General features: G+C 41.5%; 1 protein-coding gene across 14 annotated transcripts in view; it reads right to left on the bottom strand.

The window, feature by feature from the left end:
• TENM1 (teneurin transmembrane protein 1) overlaps positions 1 to 18861 on the bottom strand; it is a 391653-nt gene that overhangs the window by 80921 nt on the left and 291871 nt on the right. For all 14 annotated transcript variants that reach the window (XM_081897279.1, XM_081897280.1, XM_081897290.1 and 11 more), the window contains 3 exons: positions 15526 to 15669; positions 8363 to 8612; positions 5380 to 5400 (listed from right to left, as the gene is read on the bottom strand). In XM_081897279.1, coding sequence (XP_081753405.1) covers positions 5380 to 5400; positions 8363 to 8612; positions 15526 to 15669 — 415 coding nt within the window. The remainder of the gene's footprint in view (positions 1 to 5379; positions 5401 to 8362; positions 8613 to 15525; positions 15670 to 18861) is intronic.

Here is an 18861-nt window from a genome sequence, read left to right as displayed (position 1 = left end):
GAGTATACACCTCTGGTTAAACATTAATCTAGTTAATATTGCCATCTCTATTGTTAGCTCCATTCTCACCACCTTTACACAATAGACTATATTCCAGCAACACAAAAGTCAGAGGTCATCCACCCCCTCATGTTTCTTCCTCTATTGAGGCAAGCAAGAGGCATAATCATAGTTCAGTAACTCAAAAGCATGAAGGCATGGAGCTGGGTCAGTAAAAGTTTCTGCCTTGAGCAAAGGGATGATACAGAGACAGGCCATAAGAGCAACCTTGGACCCTCGGGCTTGAGGTCCCCCATACCTGATCTAGTCTTTAATTTTAGGCTTGTAATCACCAACATTCAGTATAAGGGTATTAGGAGACAGTGACTTCCATCCCAACCTGCTTCTGTTCTGCTGCAATTCAGCTTTGCTAAAACCTGTGTTATTCTTGCTATCCTCTATGGCTAAAATGAACCTTGTTGCATTTCAATGAAAGGGAAAAATTGCAAATGCAGAAAATTAAATGGCTCCATTATTTATTTAACATTGTCAGACTAAAAACCACAACACTGAATGATGGTGTATGTTCATATTATTTCCATTTCTGATCTCAAACATGAGAATTCTGGAAATGTATTGTGGAACTGAGATCAGAATTCCATTTCTGACCTTGAATATGTAAACTATGGCATCTTCCACTCCCATTTCCATTTCTGATGGAATTCTCTTACACCCCCAATTCTATATCACAACAGTTCTATTGTTATGCTTTTCAGCTTTCATTCCAGAGAGCAATGAATGCAATTAAATTGCTTTTAATAAAATGAAGCCTGGTGTGGCAATTGCCACAGTGTGAAACCTTTGGCAATTTGCTGTTGTATGTCAGTTTTTATGTCTCTCTGCCAAGTGGGCAACTCTAGTTCAATACCTGTGTCAAATCTATGTAATACCTGTCTATATTACTGATTAATTCTAGAGCCAAAAAGGAAAGTTAAGAGTGATAACTTTTACGAGCTTACATTGATGCTTAACCTCTTCAATGATATCACCTCATTTTTGCCAATATGTAAGTTTATACTGTTGTCAAGGGAGTTCTAATAGACGGTCAGGTAGAATATTGAACTTCCATAATGAAGAATTATTAGAAGAAGCATGTGGAATTAAGAATTTGCTAATTAGAGATGGTTGCTGTAATGTATCTATTATCATCCATCGACAACACAGTTTCCTCATAGTTGCTGACTACAAGTTAGTTTGGTTCAGGGCAGACATCGGTCACATTATTTGACCAAGAAGACAAAACTGAGCAAAGCAATAAGAGAGTGATTCTGAAGGAAAAGGGGCAGAAATAAAATGAGGGATCAAGAGAAGTCACAGGATTCCACTCTAAATCATGCAAAAATAGGTAGCTCTTGTTGGTAGAGGAATTAGCTCCTCTCATTAGGGTGGTAGCCAAGCAGTATGATTAGGTCTTTTTAATGGAGAATTGTTTGCCCTGTACATGACATTAATTTTTTTGTGGGGGGAGGGAAGAAACTTCTAAAACTAATTCATTGAAATACACTCATTTAGATTCCATGCGCTTGTAGCCCCTGCTCCCAGCATCACTAATGACCTTAGAAATTACTAGCTTGATTCCATCAGATTAATCCTATCAGAAAGCCAATTAAGACAGCCAGGTGTGGCTGCATTGGTTGTCCAAAAATTGTACACTCCTCCCAATAGCAGCCTGTGTGGTGGGGCAGTGTCAAATATAGGAATGTCATAGACTTTCAGTGGGAATTACCGATGTTTGCTTATTCATCCCATATCCAGAACAAAAATAACATAATAAAGCATAATAATATAATTAATTACATACATTTCTGACACAATGGACAGCTAAGACGAATAATGTAGTTTTTGCCCAAAGCCGAACTGCAGTAGAACAGAAATAGCACTGCATGTGATGTACTTGGGGTGGAACAGAGACTGATGCCTTCTTCTATCCCTAGTCAAAGAACAGGGACTGATGCCTTCTTCTATCCCTAGTCAAAGAGCTGCCACACCTGAGACAGGTGTTGCTGCAGCTTACCTGGACGGGGTAGGAGTGAGGGCAGAATTTACCAGACTCCAAAATACATATATATCCTTCTAATTTAGGTATGAATTCAGAAGCTACAGTAACATTATGCATATAGCATTTTTTAATAGCTTTCCCTAATAATTACCTCAGAGAGGTTATCTCCAGTTCACCATGCATCTCTTTATTTAAGCCAGCTGTGACAAATCGGGTCCTTCCTTAAAGAGGGCATGTATTGCAGTGAGACCTGGAAACCGACACCCTGTGTTGTGAGTGGGTACGATTGGTCAGCCACAACATCCGATTGGTAGGTCCCTCGTAGCTGGGTGTAATCTGGCCAATGGGACACAGTCCAAATGGTTCGAGGGACCTATTTATACCCATGCACGTGACCCAGAGCTTACTCTTTGCACGTGACCCAGAGCTTCCTCTTTCGGTGCATGCATTCGGAACACCCGCCCACTCTCCCTACTTTTAGGGCTTTGCGCTTGACCTTGCAATGCTGCCGTGTGTCATCTGTCATTGGGACAGGGGCACGGCAGGAATTTTCCCCACTTGGCTGATTGGCTGTTGCCATTTGGGTTTCGCCTGCTGCGTAGCAAATCGTCACAACTTGTAAGGTTGTGGATAGGCTCTGGTTCAGGTGATAGGGATGGGAGAATGCTCTCACCATCCCTATGTGAAGGGTATTCCATTAAAAGAATCCAGGGACCCGATGGTTTGGTCAACCCGAGAGGAGGTTGTGCCCATGCCTGGGTCCAGGGGGACATTTGGGTGGCGGAGTTAGCCTGTTCCCGGCTTTCCACTTATCCAGGTGTTCACCCTTGGATGACCTATGCTGGAACCCTGGGTCAGCACTACCTGCATGGCAGGGAGCTAGTCACTTTCTGTAATCAATAAAATTGTGGCCTAAATTCTGTCAAAACCAAAATTTGAGTCAAGTGTGAATTGATTTAGGGGGGAGGATTCTGGGTCTGAACACGCAATGCAGTTTGGCAAATAAGTAATTATTGCTTATAATCAATACACAGCATCACTTTTGGGGGCAGCAATTTGACAAGCAACTTAACTGTGAATTGGACAGAAGCAATTTTTAAAAATAATGACCACACTTTGGAAATTCTGTTGCAGAAGAGAATTAAACGTTTTGTTAACAAATAGCATATGGGGAAAAATGTACCCTCCCTCTTTCAATTTAAGGCTTAATGCACTTTTGAAAAACAAAAAAGCAAATGGAAAATATTATTATAGCAAATTGTATGCATGCAGGACATTTTAATGTTAAGCCTTGGTTGCAAATGGCAACAAAGATAATTTGATACAAAAGAATATTTACTTATCTATTAAATTTCTACCTTGCCTCATCATTTACTTAAGCCCCTAGAATGAGGTTCAATTAAAAATACGCACTTAAACCACAAACAAAAATAAGGCAATAGTAACCCTTTAGATTATTATCTTTTTCAAAAACAAAGCTGTAATCTTACCAACAAATTAGAGGGGTAGCCATGATCCTGTGGGCACATTCCTACAATCCTATGCATGTCTACCCAGAAGTAGGTACATGTAAAAGGTAAAGGACAACTAGAATATTGGGTGTGGAGCTCATCTTGCTTCAGGCTGAGGGACCTAGTGTTTGTCCACAGACAGCTTTTTTTTTGGTCATGTGGCCAGAATGACTAAATCACTTCTGGCATAATGGGACACTGTGACGTGTGTCAGAGTGCATGGAAATGCTGTTTACCTTCCCGCCACAGTGGTACCTATTTATGTACTCACGCTTGTATGCTTTTGAACTGCTAGGTTGGCAGAAGTAAGTCACACTTGCTGGAGCTTACCCCCAAGCAAGTGTGACTGCTGTCCTAAACACACTTGGGAGCAAGTTTCATTGAACTCAGTGGAGCTTACTTCTGAGTAGTCATAGGACTGCGGTGAAACAGATTTTCTTTCCATACCACAATCTTTCAAGGCTGAGAAGCTTTGAGAACATATCTTCACATGGTGAACTATATAGAGACCTTTTCACATTTTTTCATATGTAGTTTATATCTGTGATGGCAGCAGAGTAGGGCCATGTTTTTAGCGTTACCTCCACTTTTGCAACTTCTTCCTGCAACAACCACATGTTGAAAAATTTCAATTTGCAAGCAGCTGCTGGTATGGGGGAGGGAATCCATGCAACTGAGGCACCCAGTTGCACAGGTGCCATAATGGCATGCAGCCCCTACACACAGGCAGGTAGATACATATGTGTTGAAATTTATCTGCAGCCAAACTAGTACAACAATTGAAAATGCCATTCCTGTCCAATTGCCTTCTGAAATGAAAAGTGTCTGGCCAGTTTCCAAACTCTGGAATGTTGAGCTTCCTTGAGAAGAGCTTCCTTTCTCACGCTCAGGAAAAGCCTGCCTTTGATGCTGCACAGAGCTGGGCCAGGCTGCCTCCCAAAACCTGCGCTGCACCACTGGTCCCACCCAATCTTTGGTCCAAGGCGGTGCTTCTGCTAGTAGCCTACACATGCACGTTCCTCTATTTCCTACCACGTGCTGCATAAAATGTATACAGGAATATAAGCACCTCCCCCTTTCTTTGATAAAATTTCCTCAAGTACTCCTGATGTCTGGATCACTTAAGAAAGGAAGACCCCAGGACCATGTCAAAAATTCAACACAAGGATCATTTGTCCAGCTATTGTCCATGTAAATAACACATAATGCACATTTAGCTATTATTAACAGGCAGTGTCCTTCCTCAGGACCCCACATGCTCTGGCCTTACCCCAGGCCACATCTCTCATGGGCCAAGCCCAAAGCCTTATTGAGTGCTAATGCCTGACTGGAATGTGTTCTTGAATTGGAGTAATGCCTCTTGCTTGTGGGTGTGTATAGAAAACTGGCTTTTGTGTGATAATCATATTCCATTGCCCTGCCTACTTCTTGCCTCCAGCTCTGACCACTACTGGCATGCGGCTTCCACAAGTCTACCCCCAAGAAAATGTGGCCGTCAGCCTGAAAGGCTTCTCCACTTCTGCTGTAAGATTAAGGCATTATTATAGTGTAGATCAATCACATGGAGAAAGTGTCCTGGTAAAGTCTTGTGTATCAGGGGTGCCCCATTAAAAGCTGTATTTTTCATGCATTTATTTATATCCTATCTTTTGGCCAGATAAGCCCCTAAACTGGAACCATTATGAAGGGGAATGCCCGTATACTAAACTTGTAACGTTTCTATAAATATTCTGTACAAAGCTAACCATATACAAAGAGTTATGTGTTAATTCAGAATCTGGAAACCAAATTCCTATCAAAGACCCTATTGCTCCTCCCCAGTTTTCTTACCTGTGTCTTGTGTCTCTGTTCCTTCAACGGCATATTCGTGCGGGTACCACACAAAAAAGAAAGTAAAACAGAAATTATTAGTGTGGATTAGAAAAGTAAACAAATTTTTAGTAAGTAGCAAAAGGTGCTGATTAATGTTTATTTAGATCAAGTTGTATGCTAACTACCATACAGACCATAGAAGCCATATGACATACATGATGAGACAATATGTGTTTGGGCAGTGGGAGATGGAGGGGAGGAAGTAAAGGATGCTGTTTTATGAGGGTGTAGATTCAGGGTGGGGAGTGGGTCTCAGGCCTGAGGGGCCAAATGTAGTCCTCTGTTTGCTCCTCAAAACTGGCTCCAGATCACATCCTCTTTCCTCACTAGTCCTGCTTCAAAGCCTGAGTGTTTTCATCTGGCTGTAGCATGTCCTGGAATTCGAATAATGCCTTATTCTGGATAGCAGAGAAGGGCTTGTGAATGCTTGTTTTAAAACCAGACTACTATACGAAAGGTAAAATTTACATTTGTTGTTCCACCCAGTTTTGCTTCTGGCCCTGCCCATCACAGGCATGTGGCCCTAAGGAAGGTTGTTGCTGTTTAGTCATTTAGTCATGTCCGACTCTTCGTGACCCCATGGACCAGAGCACGCCAGGCACTCCTGTCTTCCACTGCCTCCCGCAGTTTGGTCAAACTTATGTTAGTAGCTTTGTGGGAATTATTTTAAAACTTAGGGCATGTCCACACTTCTTCTTGCCCCATTGCTTTCCTCCAGGAAAACCTGATCTTTACCACTGAATCAGAATGAACATAAATTGAGTTTTCCATGGACTGACGTTTGCTCTGCTTTGCAGGAAAAGCAAAGTGCGGACAAGCCCATATCTGATGCAACATGGTAACATTACATTGTAACACAGGTGCAAGTGTTTGCCTATGGTAGAGTCTGGGGTAGCCTTTAGTATAGTTTTTGATGGATGATGATGATGATTGCTAATCAGGGACTTGGGTCCAATTCTCAACACGCTTTCCTGAACTATTATGTTTTCTCAGCAGATAAATTAGAATGCATTATTACAGCAGTTGGGCAACTATACTTTGCTAAACTGATTGCTCTCTAATAGTCAGGGATTATAGGGTTATGTTTCCTGAGTGGGAGCTAATGATTCAAAACCGCCCCCCCCCTTGAACGGGCATTTTACGTACAAGGTAGGGTCTGTGGTGGGTGGAAAAGGAGTTTTGAAGTTTGAACTGAGAAAGAACTGACAGTTTGAGTTTGTGGCATCTAAGGTTGGGCTGCAATAGCTTTTGTGGAGCTATTCAGAAATGCAAAATGTGGAAGGAATGGACTATGGGAATTCTATGTGCCTTTTTCTTTTATTTAAATGTAAAGGGACCCCTGACCATTAGGTCCAGTTGTGGCCGACTCTGGGGTTGCGGCGCTCATCTTGCTTTATTGGCCGAGGGAGCCGGCGTACAGCTTCCGGGTCATGTGGCCAGCATGACTAAGCTGCTTCTGGCGAACCTGAGCAGCGCACAGAAACACCATTTACCTTCCTGCCAGAGCAGTACCTATATATCTACTTGCACTTTGACGTGCTTTCGAACTGCTAGGTTGGCAGGAGCAGGGACCGAGCAACGGGAGCTCACCCCATCGCGGGGATTCGAACCGCCAACCTTCTGATCGGCAAGTCCTAGGGTCTGTGGTTTAACCCACAGCGCCACCCACGTCCCTTCCTTTCTTTAAATATATGATTTATTTATTACACTCATTTGACACACATACATTAAGTTCCTGAATGGAACAAAAATTACTAGAAGAACATAAGAAGAGCCTGCTGGAACAGGCCAATGGCCCATCTAGCCCAGCATTCTGTTTTCACAGGACCAGAGCACTCTCCCTCCTGTGGTTTCAAATACCTGGTGTTCAGAAGTGTACTTACTCTGCCAACAGATACATTTGCATTGTAAGAGAAAGCTGTGCTAACGTTACATGACAGTCTATCCCCATTTCTTCATTCCCAAGTTATCTTTTAATATATTGCATTACTGGTCTCCAGCTTCCCACTCTTTTCTTTGTAATTTCTATATTTTTAAAACATTATTGTCAATTTCACAATTTGCCATCTGTTCCTATAAGCTTGCAACACATTCTCTCTTCCTTGCCTTCTGGCTACTTTCCCATGTTTTTGAGAGCATGATTCTCACTAGTGTTAAATTATGCAGCATTTGAATACTATGATTTCTTGGCGTCGCTGAATTATCCACATTGATCAATGATTCACACTGTTTAAACAGTCGCAAATCATTTATTTCATTTGTGATTGATATTACTGAATTCCAAAAAAAAGCCAAAACTCTGGGCTTCCACCATATATGTATAAAGTCCCATTTTATCATCCGCTTACTTCTCCATGAGGCTTTTTGAAGTGTTAATATTGAACATTCAAACAAAAAGGCTTCAGCACTTTCAGAGCATGTAGGGAAAGGGGAAGTGCTCAGCGCTACCTGCATACACAGCATGCACACTAAGCAATGTCACCGTCTCATAAATGCAGGAGCTGCTAACATCTAACAGTATGTGCGATCTGAAAAACGGGAGGGGCAAAGCAAACCCCATCTATTCCTTAGTGGCACCCATGAAGCAAATATTGTACATATTACTATCAGTAGTGGACAGTGTGGTGGGTCGGAGGCACTTACCTGACCTCCTAGCTGGTGAGTTGCTGCCGCTTACTTGGAGGGGGAGAGGCTGTGGAGAGGTCAGTGTGGTGCAAACGCACCAGCAGTCAACCCATTTCACCTGTACCACATCCTCTCCCCCCCCACAACCTCATCCTACCCAGCAGCAACTCACCAGCTAGGTCAGCTATGCACCTCTGCCCATCACACTGTCTGCCGCTGATTGATATTAGTCTAGCATATTTTTTGGGGTGGGGTTCTCTATAACTTTGCTTTCCAATATGAATTAATTCTTTTTAAGCACTCCGAAGTTTCCTACCTTAGTTCAAGGATGCTAATAGAGTTCCCTGAAGGAAGGAGCCGCCGAACAAAATTGAAGTCTCCAATGTATATGCTGCCATCAGTACCAGAGGCCAAGGCGACAGGTGCAAAGAGTTTACTGCTGTGAGATGGACCATTGCAGTTGGCACAGGAAACACTCCTCTGGTGCCCATTGCCCATGACAGTTGAGATTACTGGGGGCTGCTGGGAGATGAATATATTCTCTCCATTTCCTTTATGGACAATACCTGGTTTAAAAACACAAGCACATAATAAGCACATGCCGTTGCGCATAGTATTTTGTCCAGTTCTGTTCACATTGAACACAATGTAAGCTTTTTATTTGCAGTATATTAATATGATCCTACCTATAAAATTTGTTAAAATAGCTTTCACTGGTAAATATTTCTAAAATGAGACACATGCAAAATCTTGGAAGATCCTAATGATCTTGTTGCTCCAAATTCTTTAAACTTTGAATAGCTGGGCTTCACATTTCACCATCTCATTATAACCTTTACAACAACATGCATGATGCCTTCTTAAGAACTGCACCATGATGTAATTAAACAATGTAAGGCCACATATATGTTTATTTTCACCCTTAGATACTACTTCTGAAAAATGTTCTAAAGGTCTCTAGAAGGTACAAGTGGCCCTGAATCAAAAGAATAAGAAAAAAAAGCTTATTTTAGTGCATGTTGAGCTTGATAAATAATGTGAAAAGATACTGTGATGGATTTCAGAAGGAGTGTATTAATTTTGTTTTTTCAAGGATGAGCAATGTGTCCCTCATAGAATAACATCATTCCAAGGAAGAGACCAATCTAGCCTCATCAGTCAACTAGAGAAGCGGCAGCTCTAAGGAGCCTGCTTCCACTCTCCCTGCCAGATTTTTTAAAACTAAGAAATGATTTTTGTAACTAATAGCCAGTGCCAAAGTTTCCTTTCTTCCTTCTCCTCCCCATCCCCTTTCATTCTGTGTTTTTTCTTTCAAATTCTGAGGACAAGGACCATTTTATTATCTATTGGTCTGGGGAACCTTTTTGCAGTTAAAAAGAGGGTGCTTGAATATTGAACAGACTGTCTCCTTCCCTATAGAACCTCTTGGGTGCTGAGATTGGTGAGGGGGACCCTCTTGGTACTTCCTTGTCCCTTAGAGCTTTTTTGGGGGAAGGGGGCAGTGGCAGCCCCCAGAGGTGTGTCTTGCACCTTCATTACACAACTTCCAGAGAATGCTGAAGACACACTTCTGTTTTCTGGCTATTGACATGTATATTTTTAAGGACCGACCTGCTTTTTATGATTGTGTTTTAATCTGTTTTTAATATTGTGTTTTATGCTGTTACCTACCCTAGGGCATTAGGGTGAAGGGCAGGTTAATAATAATAATAATAATAATAATAATAATAATAATAATACCTCCTCATTTTGGCTAACATCTTTAAGAACACCAACCAGAAGCAAGCTAGGAAAGTAAACTCCTTTCAGGAACAGGTCTTGAGGGAGGAGGAAATGGAGAAGGAAATTTTCCCTGCAAACCCATGATGTCTTAACCCTCCTATATTAGAAACCAAGGGCTCACCAGGACCTCTTTGAAGGAAATATGAGGTTTGGGGTCTCTGAGAGTACTCATAAACTGACTGCTCTGATCCGTGGGAGATTGGAGAACAAGGAGGATACTACAAATAAATGAAGAGCCTTAACTGAAAATGGTGAGAAGAGCTTCTAAAATTCTTTGTAAAGCACACCAGAGTTCTATAGGATGTTCAACTCCACATTCTGGATGCTGTTTTTTCAGTTTATAAATATATATGAAAATAAATGAAAAACAAGACACAAAAACCTCCCCCAGATTTCTCTTGAAGATAACTAGCTGTAGTTCTTAAACTTGAATCCAGAGATTTCAAGAAAGAAAGAAAGAAAGAAAGAAAGAAAGAAAGAAAGAAAGAAAGAAAGAAAGGAAGGAAGGAAGGAAGGAAGGAAGGAAGGAAGGAAGGAGCAATATTTTATGAACAACAAGGGACAAGCTCACTTTATTTCTCTTTGGATTTTTGGGTGCATTTGGAAGAGCAAATTGGCAATGTGCCAGGATTCTTAATGCACATAGACGTCTTCTCCCTTGGCAGTTAAAATCCACTGAAATGACAGGAGCAGTTGGCCTCTGTCTATGGCTAACTATGTAAAGGCAATCCTTCATCTTTCTCCCACAAGTAACAATATATAATTAGGACCCCAGAGACCCTGCTTCTCTTGAAATAACGTCTACGTGCAAATATTTTGTTTATGGCTAACAATAAGAGAAAGGAGCTTTGGTTTAATAGTGTGTCATAAAGACAAGCAAGGTACAATAACCCCCCAAACACCTTTGTGCTTTAAAGCACAAATCAAAATAGTTATTTTTGACATGCTCAAATAATAGTCAATGCTTTCACTAAACAGGTTCCCTAGGATGAAGCCAGAGTTTTACTGTATCTGTAAATTCAAAAAATGACAAATTAGAAAGGATTGTACTTGTTCCAATAGGATTCATAGCCTAACCCATCTCAAAGGTCTCAGGCAGGTAATGAAGAGGTGGGTGCGCATGTGATCCAACACCATCAGAAAATGCAAAAAATCTCATTATATTAAAAATTATAGTTGAAATATTCCCAGCCCTTGCCACCTTATCTGTGAAATCTGAATACCAGCTCAAAAAGTAGGCTTTCCAGTGTTTTTTTCTGGAGGGTTACAGGGGTACGCATACCCCTAAACATTTTGTGAATCTTTGTACTTTTGTCCATTTACTGTATTTATTTTCCCCAATTCGAACTATAAAATGGTGGTTTTCTTGAGTCAAAATGAGAGTATCCTTAAACTTTTTTTTTAATAGAAAAAAAAAACCATTTCTAAATGACTCAGCTACTAAACTCTTTCCATGAATAAAACTGGGGCCGGCCCTATCATTGGGAAGGGCAAGGTGTTTGTCTTAGGCAGCTGAGTTTGGGTGTCATGATATGGCAACAAAGTGTTATTTATTTAATTTACTATTATTGCAGTTTTACTGACAGAAAAGGGGTTGAGGTGCTTGTGAAATTTTCTGCCTCAGGTGCCAAAATAAGTTTTGCAGGACATGGTTATTATTTTACTCAATTGAACGGGAAGGGGAGCCACCTGCGGATCCATCTCAGGCAGCAAAATGTCTGGTGTCTGCCTTGGAGATAACAGTCCAGTCCAGGCAATCGTTACAGACTTCTTTCTGAAGCTGTGAATCCAGGGAGCTGGTGCTCACGGAGACTGGTAAGGTAGAAGGCAAGAAGCCCAACAGTAGCTGAAGCCTGAGTCAGGGCAGCCTGGCACTTCCTGTTTCACCCTAAGTGGTGAAATAGGATGTGTTGCCCCTAGAAAGCAGACTGGGGTAGGTGCAGCAGTGCTTCTTTCATAATAATGGACCAGCCTCCACTGACATGAATGCGTGCTCCTCCTCTAATTCCTCCTCTCCCCACTCCTGCCACATGCTGACTTCACTGTTGAGACCCTAGTATTATCAGGAGCCCCCACTACGTATGAACCAAGGACCTTAATTGACCAGGACAGCAACCCAGAATGTGATCTATGAGACAAGACAAATGTATCACAGAAGCTCCATTTTTGTATTTTACAATGGAAGGGGATTAAGCAGCTGATTTTAGTCAGAACAGCAGGACTAGGGAAGGGTGGTGTTTAACCTTGAACCTCTCCCTCCCTATTTAGTTCCCCCAATCAAAATCCCACTCCCCCAACCCTGAAGCTGATATTAGCCCTGCTAGGGAACCAAATACAGGGACAATAAAAGTAACATGTATTTTTCTCCCCAGCGGGGATAATAGGAGATTTACATTCTGCAAACAGTGCCGGGGAAAAGGTTTAAACATCTTGTCTCCCAGCACTGCTGCTTCAATCAAATATTGGTGCCCCCCACCCAGCGGCTTTCTGCTAAAAATAGATGTTTTGGGAGATCTGATCTTCTCTGTCTTGGGTAGTTTGGTATTAAAGCCCTGCCTGGACAATGCTTTGTACAGAAAACCCTTAGATCCACTAGATTATCCTTAAAATGGTATTAATTCTTTTATCATGCCCACCAAAAGGGAGAATTTTGAACCTCTGCAGCCGGATCACGTTGAATTTCTTAGCTGAAAAGCTGCTTTTTGATCTGAGACTTAGCCCGAGTTGGGCACACAGAACATCACAGAAAATCCACATTGTTACGTGAGGGTATTCATTTTACTTCTCACCACAAATTTAAGCTTTTACAAACTTGCTCCAACAAAAGGGATGTGAGGAGCCTTCCTGTAATATATTGACAGATATGCTAGCCTTGCCAGAACACTTAACAGAAAAGTTAGCTTTGTGATTATTGGAATGGTAAGATTTTCTGATTCACTAGCGACTCACAGTTCTTTAAAAGGCTTCTTCAACTATTATCTGATGACTTTGCAAAACTGTATTTTTGTCCTTGCATTTGGCCAATAAATTGTGAGAGCCAGTGTGGTGTAGTGGTTAAGAGCGGTGGACTCGTTATCTGGGGAACCGGGTTCGCGTCTCCACTCCTCCACATGCAGCTGCTGGGTGACCTTGGGCCAGTCACACTTCATTGAAGTCTCTCAGCCCCACTCACCTCACAGAGTGTTTGTTGTGGGGGAGGAAGGGAAAGGAGAATGTTAGCCGCTTTGAGACTCCTTCGGGTAGTGATAAAGCGGGATATCAAATCCAAACTCTTCTTCTTCTTCATCTACTTCTAACTGATTTCCTACCTCCGATCTGCAAGCTGCCTTGAGTCCCCCCCCCCCCAAGTTGTGAATATAAATACACAACTAACTAACTAATTCACTTGTCTTTTAGAATTTGGATTCTGACCTAGATGGATTTTTTAATTAAAAAAAATATATACAAATGATTCTTGTAATAAGCAGATAACAACAGCTATTATAGATGCACACCAACCACAGGATTCACTTCAGATCTCAGCTCTGTGCTTTGGAAAGCAGTCTGCCTCTGTCTGAGGTGTTTCACAGGCTGCTCAGTTCAGCTCAGGGTCTGTTTAACCTACTTCATTTCCATTTCCATCCACTATATGTAAGTATTTTAAGTGGCATAGAGTGCCTTATACCAGCTTTGGCTGGTAGCTCAACAGGATAGGGATAGCCTGGCTTCAGTTATGCATGCTTGGATTACCTCCAGGTCCAACTGCTACAATTTAATTTATGTTGGGCTGAGTTTGAAGATGATTCAGAAACTACAGCTAGTATAGAATGCAGCTGATAGATTGTTAATTCACTCCGAGGAGTGAGTATAGACCACTGATTCTGGCCTGAATTGTTTCTCGGCATGATTCAAAGTGCTGGTTTTGACTTTTAAAAAACCTTTTATGGCTCAGACCCTGGTGCTGAGACCCTGGGCTTCTCATTCAGGGTCCTTCTTTTAGTGCAACCTTCAAGACAGGTCCAGAGGATGGTGATGAGAGAACAGGTCTTCCCTGTAGCAGCCTCCTGCTTGTGGATTGTTCTTCCCGAGAAGGCCTGCCTGGCACCAACTCTGTCATCGTTTTTGCACTGGGCAAAAATGTTTTGCTTTCCCAAGAATTGGGCAGAATCAATAATATGATTGCACTGTGAAGTCTGTTTTTAACATGTTTATGTAGCTGCATTTTTTATTTGGCTGTATATTAACGGTACTTGGAAACTTTTTTTTTAGCAGGAAAAGATACATAAATTCAATAAACCTAGCTGAACCCACCCAAAGCTTGCACATGAGAATCAGCAGAATTTAAATTTGATTTTAGTTAAAAGTGGTTTGCATGTGTGTGGACAGAGATGCATTAATAAATGAATGATAATCATCATAGGGAATGTTGGGAAAGGCTTTTTGGGATCATAACTGCCAGGAAGATAGGGGTGGAGGGAAAGGCTTGTGTCCCTGTTATAGTATTTCTGATGCTATTATTATTATCATTGCAGTGCAGAATGACATTTCTTACCATCTTACCCTAGCAAATGCATCCCAGCAGTATAATTAATAGCTGCAAACTTTTGAAAAAGTTCATGAATGAAAAGTCACTCAAATCTGCATGCCTTTCAATTCCCCACACGTCACATTGTGGCCTGAACCGCAGATGTTTTTTGGATTTTTTTTAAAGGTTGAACACTCACCATATATATATATATATATATATATATATATATATATATATATATATATATATATATTCAGTGGCTCAAACTGATGAGAACCTGCTCTTGAGAGTTTAGCTGAGATCAAGTGGTACATTATTTTTTGACCTTTCAGCTAATGAAGTTTGAGAGTACACGCTTTGCTTCATCCTACTAGTGCTCAGATTATTGGAGGAAGTTGAGGAGAAATCCCTTAATAAAATCCACTAGCCTTATCTCCTGACAATTCTGAATCTCAAGCATGGCTCCCCCGTAGCCTATAAAATAAGTAGAGGGGGGTAGGGATGGGTGATGTTGCAAGAAAATAGGGAAAATCCCCTCCTTAATTACCCCTGTAATTAAAGTGATGCTGTATTTGGAACAATTTATGACCATAGTAGATGCACATATTCTATTATCCCATAAAGGTCTTCCTCACTTCATCTGCTGTGACCTTGGAATAGTTGCCTACAGAAACTTTCCATTCTGGCTCAGCAAACTTCTAGTCACTTCCAGCAATGAGACTTTCAGATAAATAGGGCTACTCTGTTGGTATTCCACATATTACCTAGTTGTACTGCATATTAGAAGGACGGTGAGAGCCTTAACCGTATTCAGAAGAACACAAGAATGTTAAGAACAGTCCAACAGTGCAACCCTCTATATCGGGAGGAAGTGGTGTGCTCTCCTTTGCTGGAGGTAGGTATTTAATCAGAGTCTGGATGGCCATCTATCAGTGATGCAGTAGTCAATGCCTGAACTAAATAGCATCTATTATGCAAAGGGTTGGAAAAGTTGGTTCCCTTCCAACTCTATACATCTATGATTCTGCTGGTGAGCTGGAAAACCAAAGAAGGATTCAGCAAATGTTTCTGACCAGACATAATACCCTCTGAAGTTAGGAATGTTATTACCATTAGTAATTTTCCATTTTGCAGGGAGGGGAGGTGAAATAACCTTTCCATGATGCTTAATTCATAGCCAACTGACTTACCACTTTGTGTATTCAAAATGTGGTGTTTGTCCAAGGACCAGCCTCCAAGATTTGAAGCATCCAACTCAAATCCTTGCAGCGTTACAGTCCTTTTCTCCCACAGAATCAGATTTGGACAAGTTTCATACTCATAACCCACTGACACTGAAAAGAGATAAAGAACAATACATTATAGACTGGCTTTCTTCCCATTTTCCATGGTAATTGTAAGATTAAATCATGAGTAGTTAATCCTGCACTGTTTAAGTGATGGAGCTTCTGTGGCCCTCCAGATGTTGTTGGCCTACAATTCCCATCATTCCCATTGTCTTGGAGCTGCTATTTTAATTTTCCATAATGTCCCAGAGTGAGGCTATGTTGGAAGCTGAATGGTGAAATGGCAGCTTCCAAGGCAGTCCCCTGGAGCTACCTGGGACTACTGCCACCTGATGCTACCACAAGGCAAGACAAAGGAGTCCCACTCATTCAGCAGGGGTTCCATCAAAATGCATTTTGCCAACCACCCCTGTCCCCACCCCCAAACCTGGACTCATAAGCAACAGAGAAGGTAATTAATGTGGGGACAGCTGCACTTCAGACAGCAGGATGTTCCTGTGTCACCAACAACCAGTCTTGCATTTGGATTACCTTTCCTGCCATCTACTTTTCCGCGTGCAAGGGTTTATTTATTTTTTATGTAGATAATTCAGTTATACAAAGCCTTGGCTGGCTTGGTACCATATTACTTAAGGGATTGCCCCATCCCATACATGCACATTCAGTCACACTGATCTGTGGAACATGTACTTTTACAAGTGCCACGCAATGTTCATCCTGCCTTTGCAAGTCATTCCTTTACTGTGGCATTACCTGTGCTCTGGAACTCCTTGCCTATTGACATTACGCTGGTACCTTCACTATACTGTTTTATCTGCCTACTTAAACTTTTCTGTTTCAGCAGCCCCATTCAGACACATTATATAATTACATTTGTTTTAAATGAGCTATTGGTTTTATCTTTGCTTTTGATTATGGTTTTATGTATTTATATATTCAATTGCTTTTTGTATTTTTGTCAATATAATTTTTGATATATAACTGAATCTCTATACTGTGTGGAGATTCTTTTTTTTCCTAAGCATTTTGGAACTTAAAAAAATAAAAATACATACATACATACATACATACATACATTAACATGCCCCCCTGGCCTACAGTTGGAAGCAGTGCAGTCCAGATACTGGAGAGTTCCATCTCATCTGCTATTAGTAAAAAACGGACCTTAGGAGGGTCTTGATGACATGGTACATGATTACCTGGACTAGATTTACTAATTAATGAAATTGTGACAACTAGAGGCCTTTTGGCACCTCCAGTCTTCAAAAATATAAGCAATGGTCACCCTTCCTTCTGTTTGAGAATGCCTGGCTGCAGCAGGAATGGAGGATAAGAGACTGACACTGAGACAAAGTTCAAGCACAGGTTTATTCTGCTGTTGACAGTGAACTAAAAGCAACAGCCATGAACCAGGCAGTCCTATTACACCTGTCAGCTTCCTTTTCCTTAGGTCACATTCACACTATACATTTAAAGTGCTATGATAGCACCTTAGACATCAATGGCTTCCTCCAAAGCATCCTGGGAGCTGTAGTTCGTTAAGGTTGCTGACTGTTGTTAGGAAAGTCCCTATTCTACTTGCAGAGGGTAGTCTAAGAATTTGTGTGATGGTGGCCTGTGTCTCATTGCTACCCTTGTAGAACTGAGCAAAACAAAACTAGAATGGATTGTCCACTCATTGTCTGCTCTGGGCAACAGCCATCACTTCCGTTCTCCACAATGGAGCAACTCCCTCCTATCCCTCCCTCAAAGCAATCCCAAAATCTTAATCAAAGGTCGCCATGGGTGGGCAACTGCAATGCACCTGCTAAGAAGAGTCCCTTTGACCCTGCTCCTCTTCATATTGCACCCTGCTTGTTTATCCACCTCTCACTCTGGCTCATGCCATGGTGGTGGTGGAGGTGGAGAAACAGCAGCTGATGCAACCACCGCCTGCTTGCTGATGGGCTCTTTGCCTAGCAGGCATAAGTAGGCGGTAGCAATGATGTGGTATAGGAGGAGGAGCAGATGTACAAATATTATGCATATACTGTACAAAAAAATTAGATCAGTTGACTTTTCCATAAGTACATTTATGCACAAGATAAATTAGAAAACGACAGGCATGTGATTCAGGTTCAGTTGGGGTAACATTTATGCTGTGGTTCTTGAGCATAAAATACAGTAATGTGCACATAGAACGCTAATGGGAATAGGGAGGCAGACTGAGGATGGGGAATATTTTCTAGTCTATAGGCCACACTCACTTCCAGGGGCACATGCCAGCAGTGGGTGGGGACAGAGGCAAAAGCTAATGGGGCAACAAACGTTAATTGTACAATAGGGTAGTTTCTCCACATATTCACCCATTCCTCTCCTCCCTCCAAATAAGCAAGAGGAATTAATCAGAAGTCAAGGGTATATTCCAGGCAGGCAAAAAACTTTCCAGGAAGATGTCACTGAGGGCTGTGTGGTCTGGAAACAGTCCCAAGGGCCAGACAGACAGGCCTGAAGGACCTGAGGTAATTCATCCCTGAAGTAGACTGACAGAGGGAACGGGCTCTGGGATGGGGGGTGTCTTGATCAAGCACCCTTCAAAATCTACAACCAATAGTGAATCTCCATCTCCATGGGTCATGCCCACCCACCAATGAAATACAGTGGTACCTTGGTTCTCAAACGCAATCCATTCCAGAAGACTGTTCAACTTCCAAGGCGTTTGAAAACCGAGACACAAAGGGCTGGCTGCAAGTTCAATGGAGAAAATGGAAAAACATGCAACGGAAGCCATTCAACTTCTGAGGTGCATTTGAAAATGGAAGCATTTACTTCTGGGTTTTGGGCATTTGAAAACCAAAACGTTCAGCTTCTGAAATGCTCGAAAACCGAGATACCACTGTATAGGCTTTTCTGTAGACAAAGAGCAGAATTCTAAAGACCACTGCTATAAATTATATCCAGGTTTTCTAGAAGTACATCAGCAAATATGTATAAACAGCAATGGTGCAGTGGAGGAAAGCATATATTATGCATATATTATTATTATTATTATTATTATTATTATTATTATTATTATTATTATACCACCCTATACTTGGAGATCTCAGGGTGGTTTACAGAATAAAATCAAAATATAAAACCACAAAATAAAAACAGCAACCCAATAACACCCCCCTACAACCCAATAACACCCCCTATATAAACAGCGCAAGCAGTTTGTTTTACATACACTGCGCTTAAAAAAGCTTAGTAAGCATATCT

This window comes from Podarcis melisellensis (assembly GCF_964234715.1).
Source record: "Podarcis melisellensis genome assembly, chromosome: Z".
Lineage (NCBI taxonomy): Eukaryota > Metazoa > Chordata > Lepidosauria > Squamata > Lacertidae > Podarcis > Podarcis melisellensis.
The sequence above is the reverse complement of the archived record's forward strand: the minus strand, read 5'-3'. Positions and strand labels throughout refer to the sequence as shown.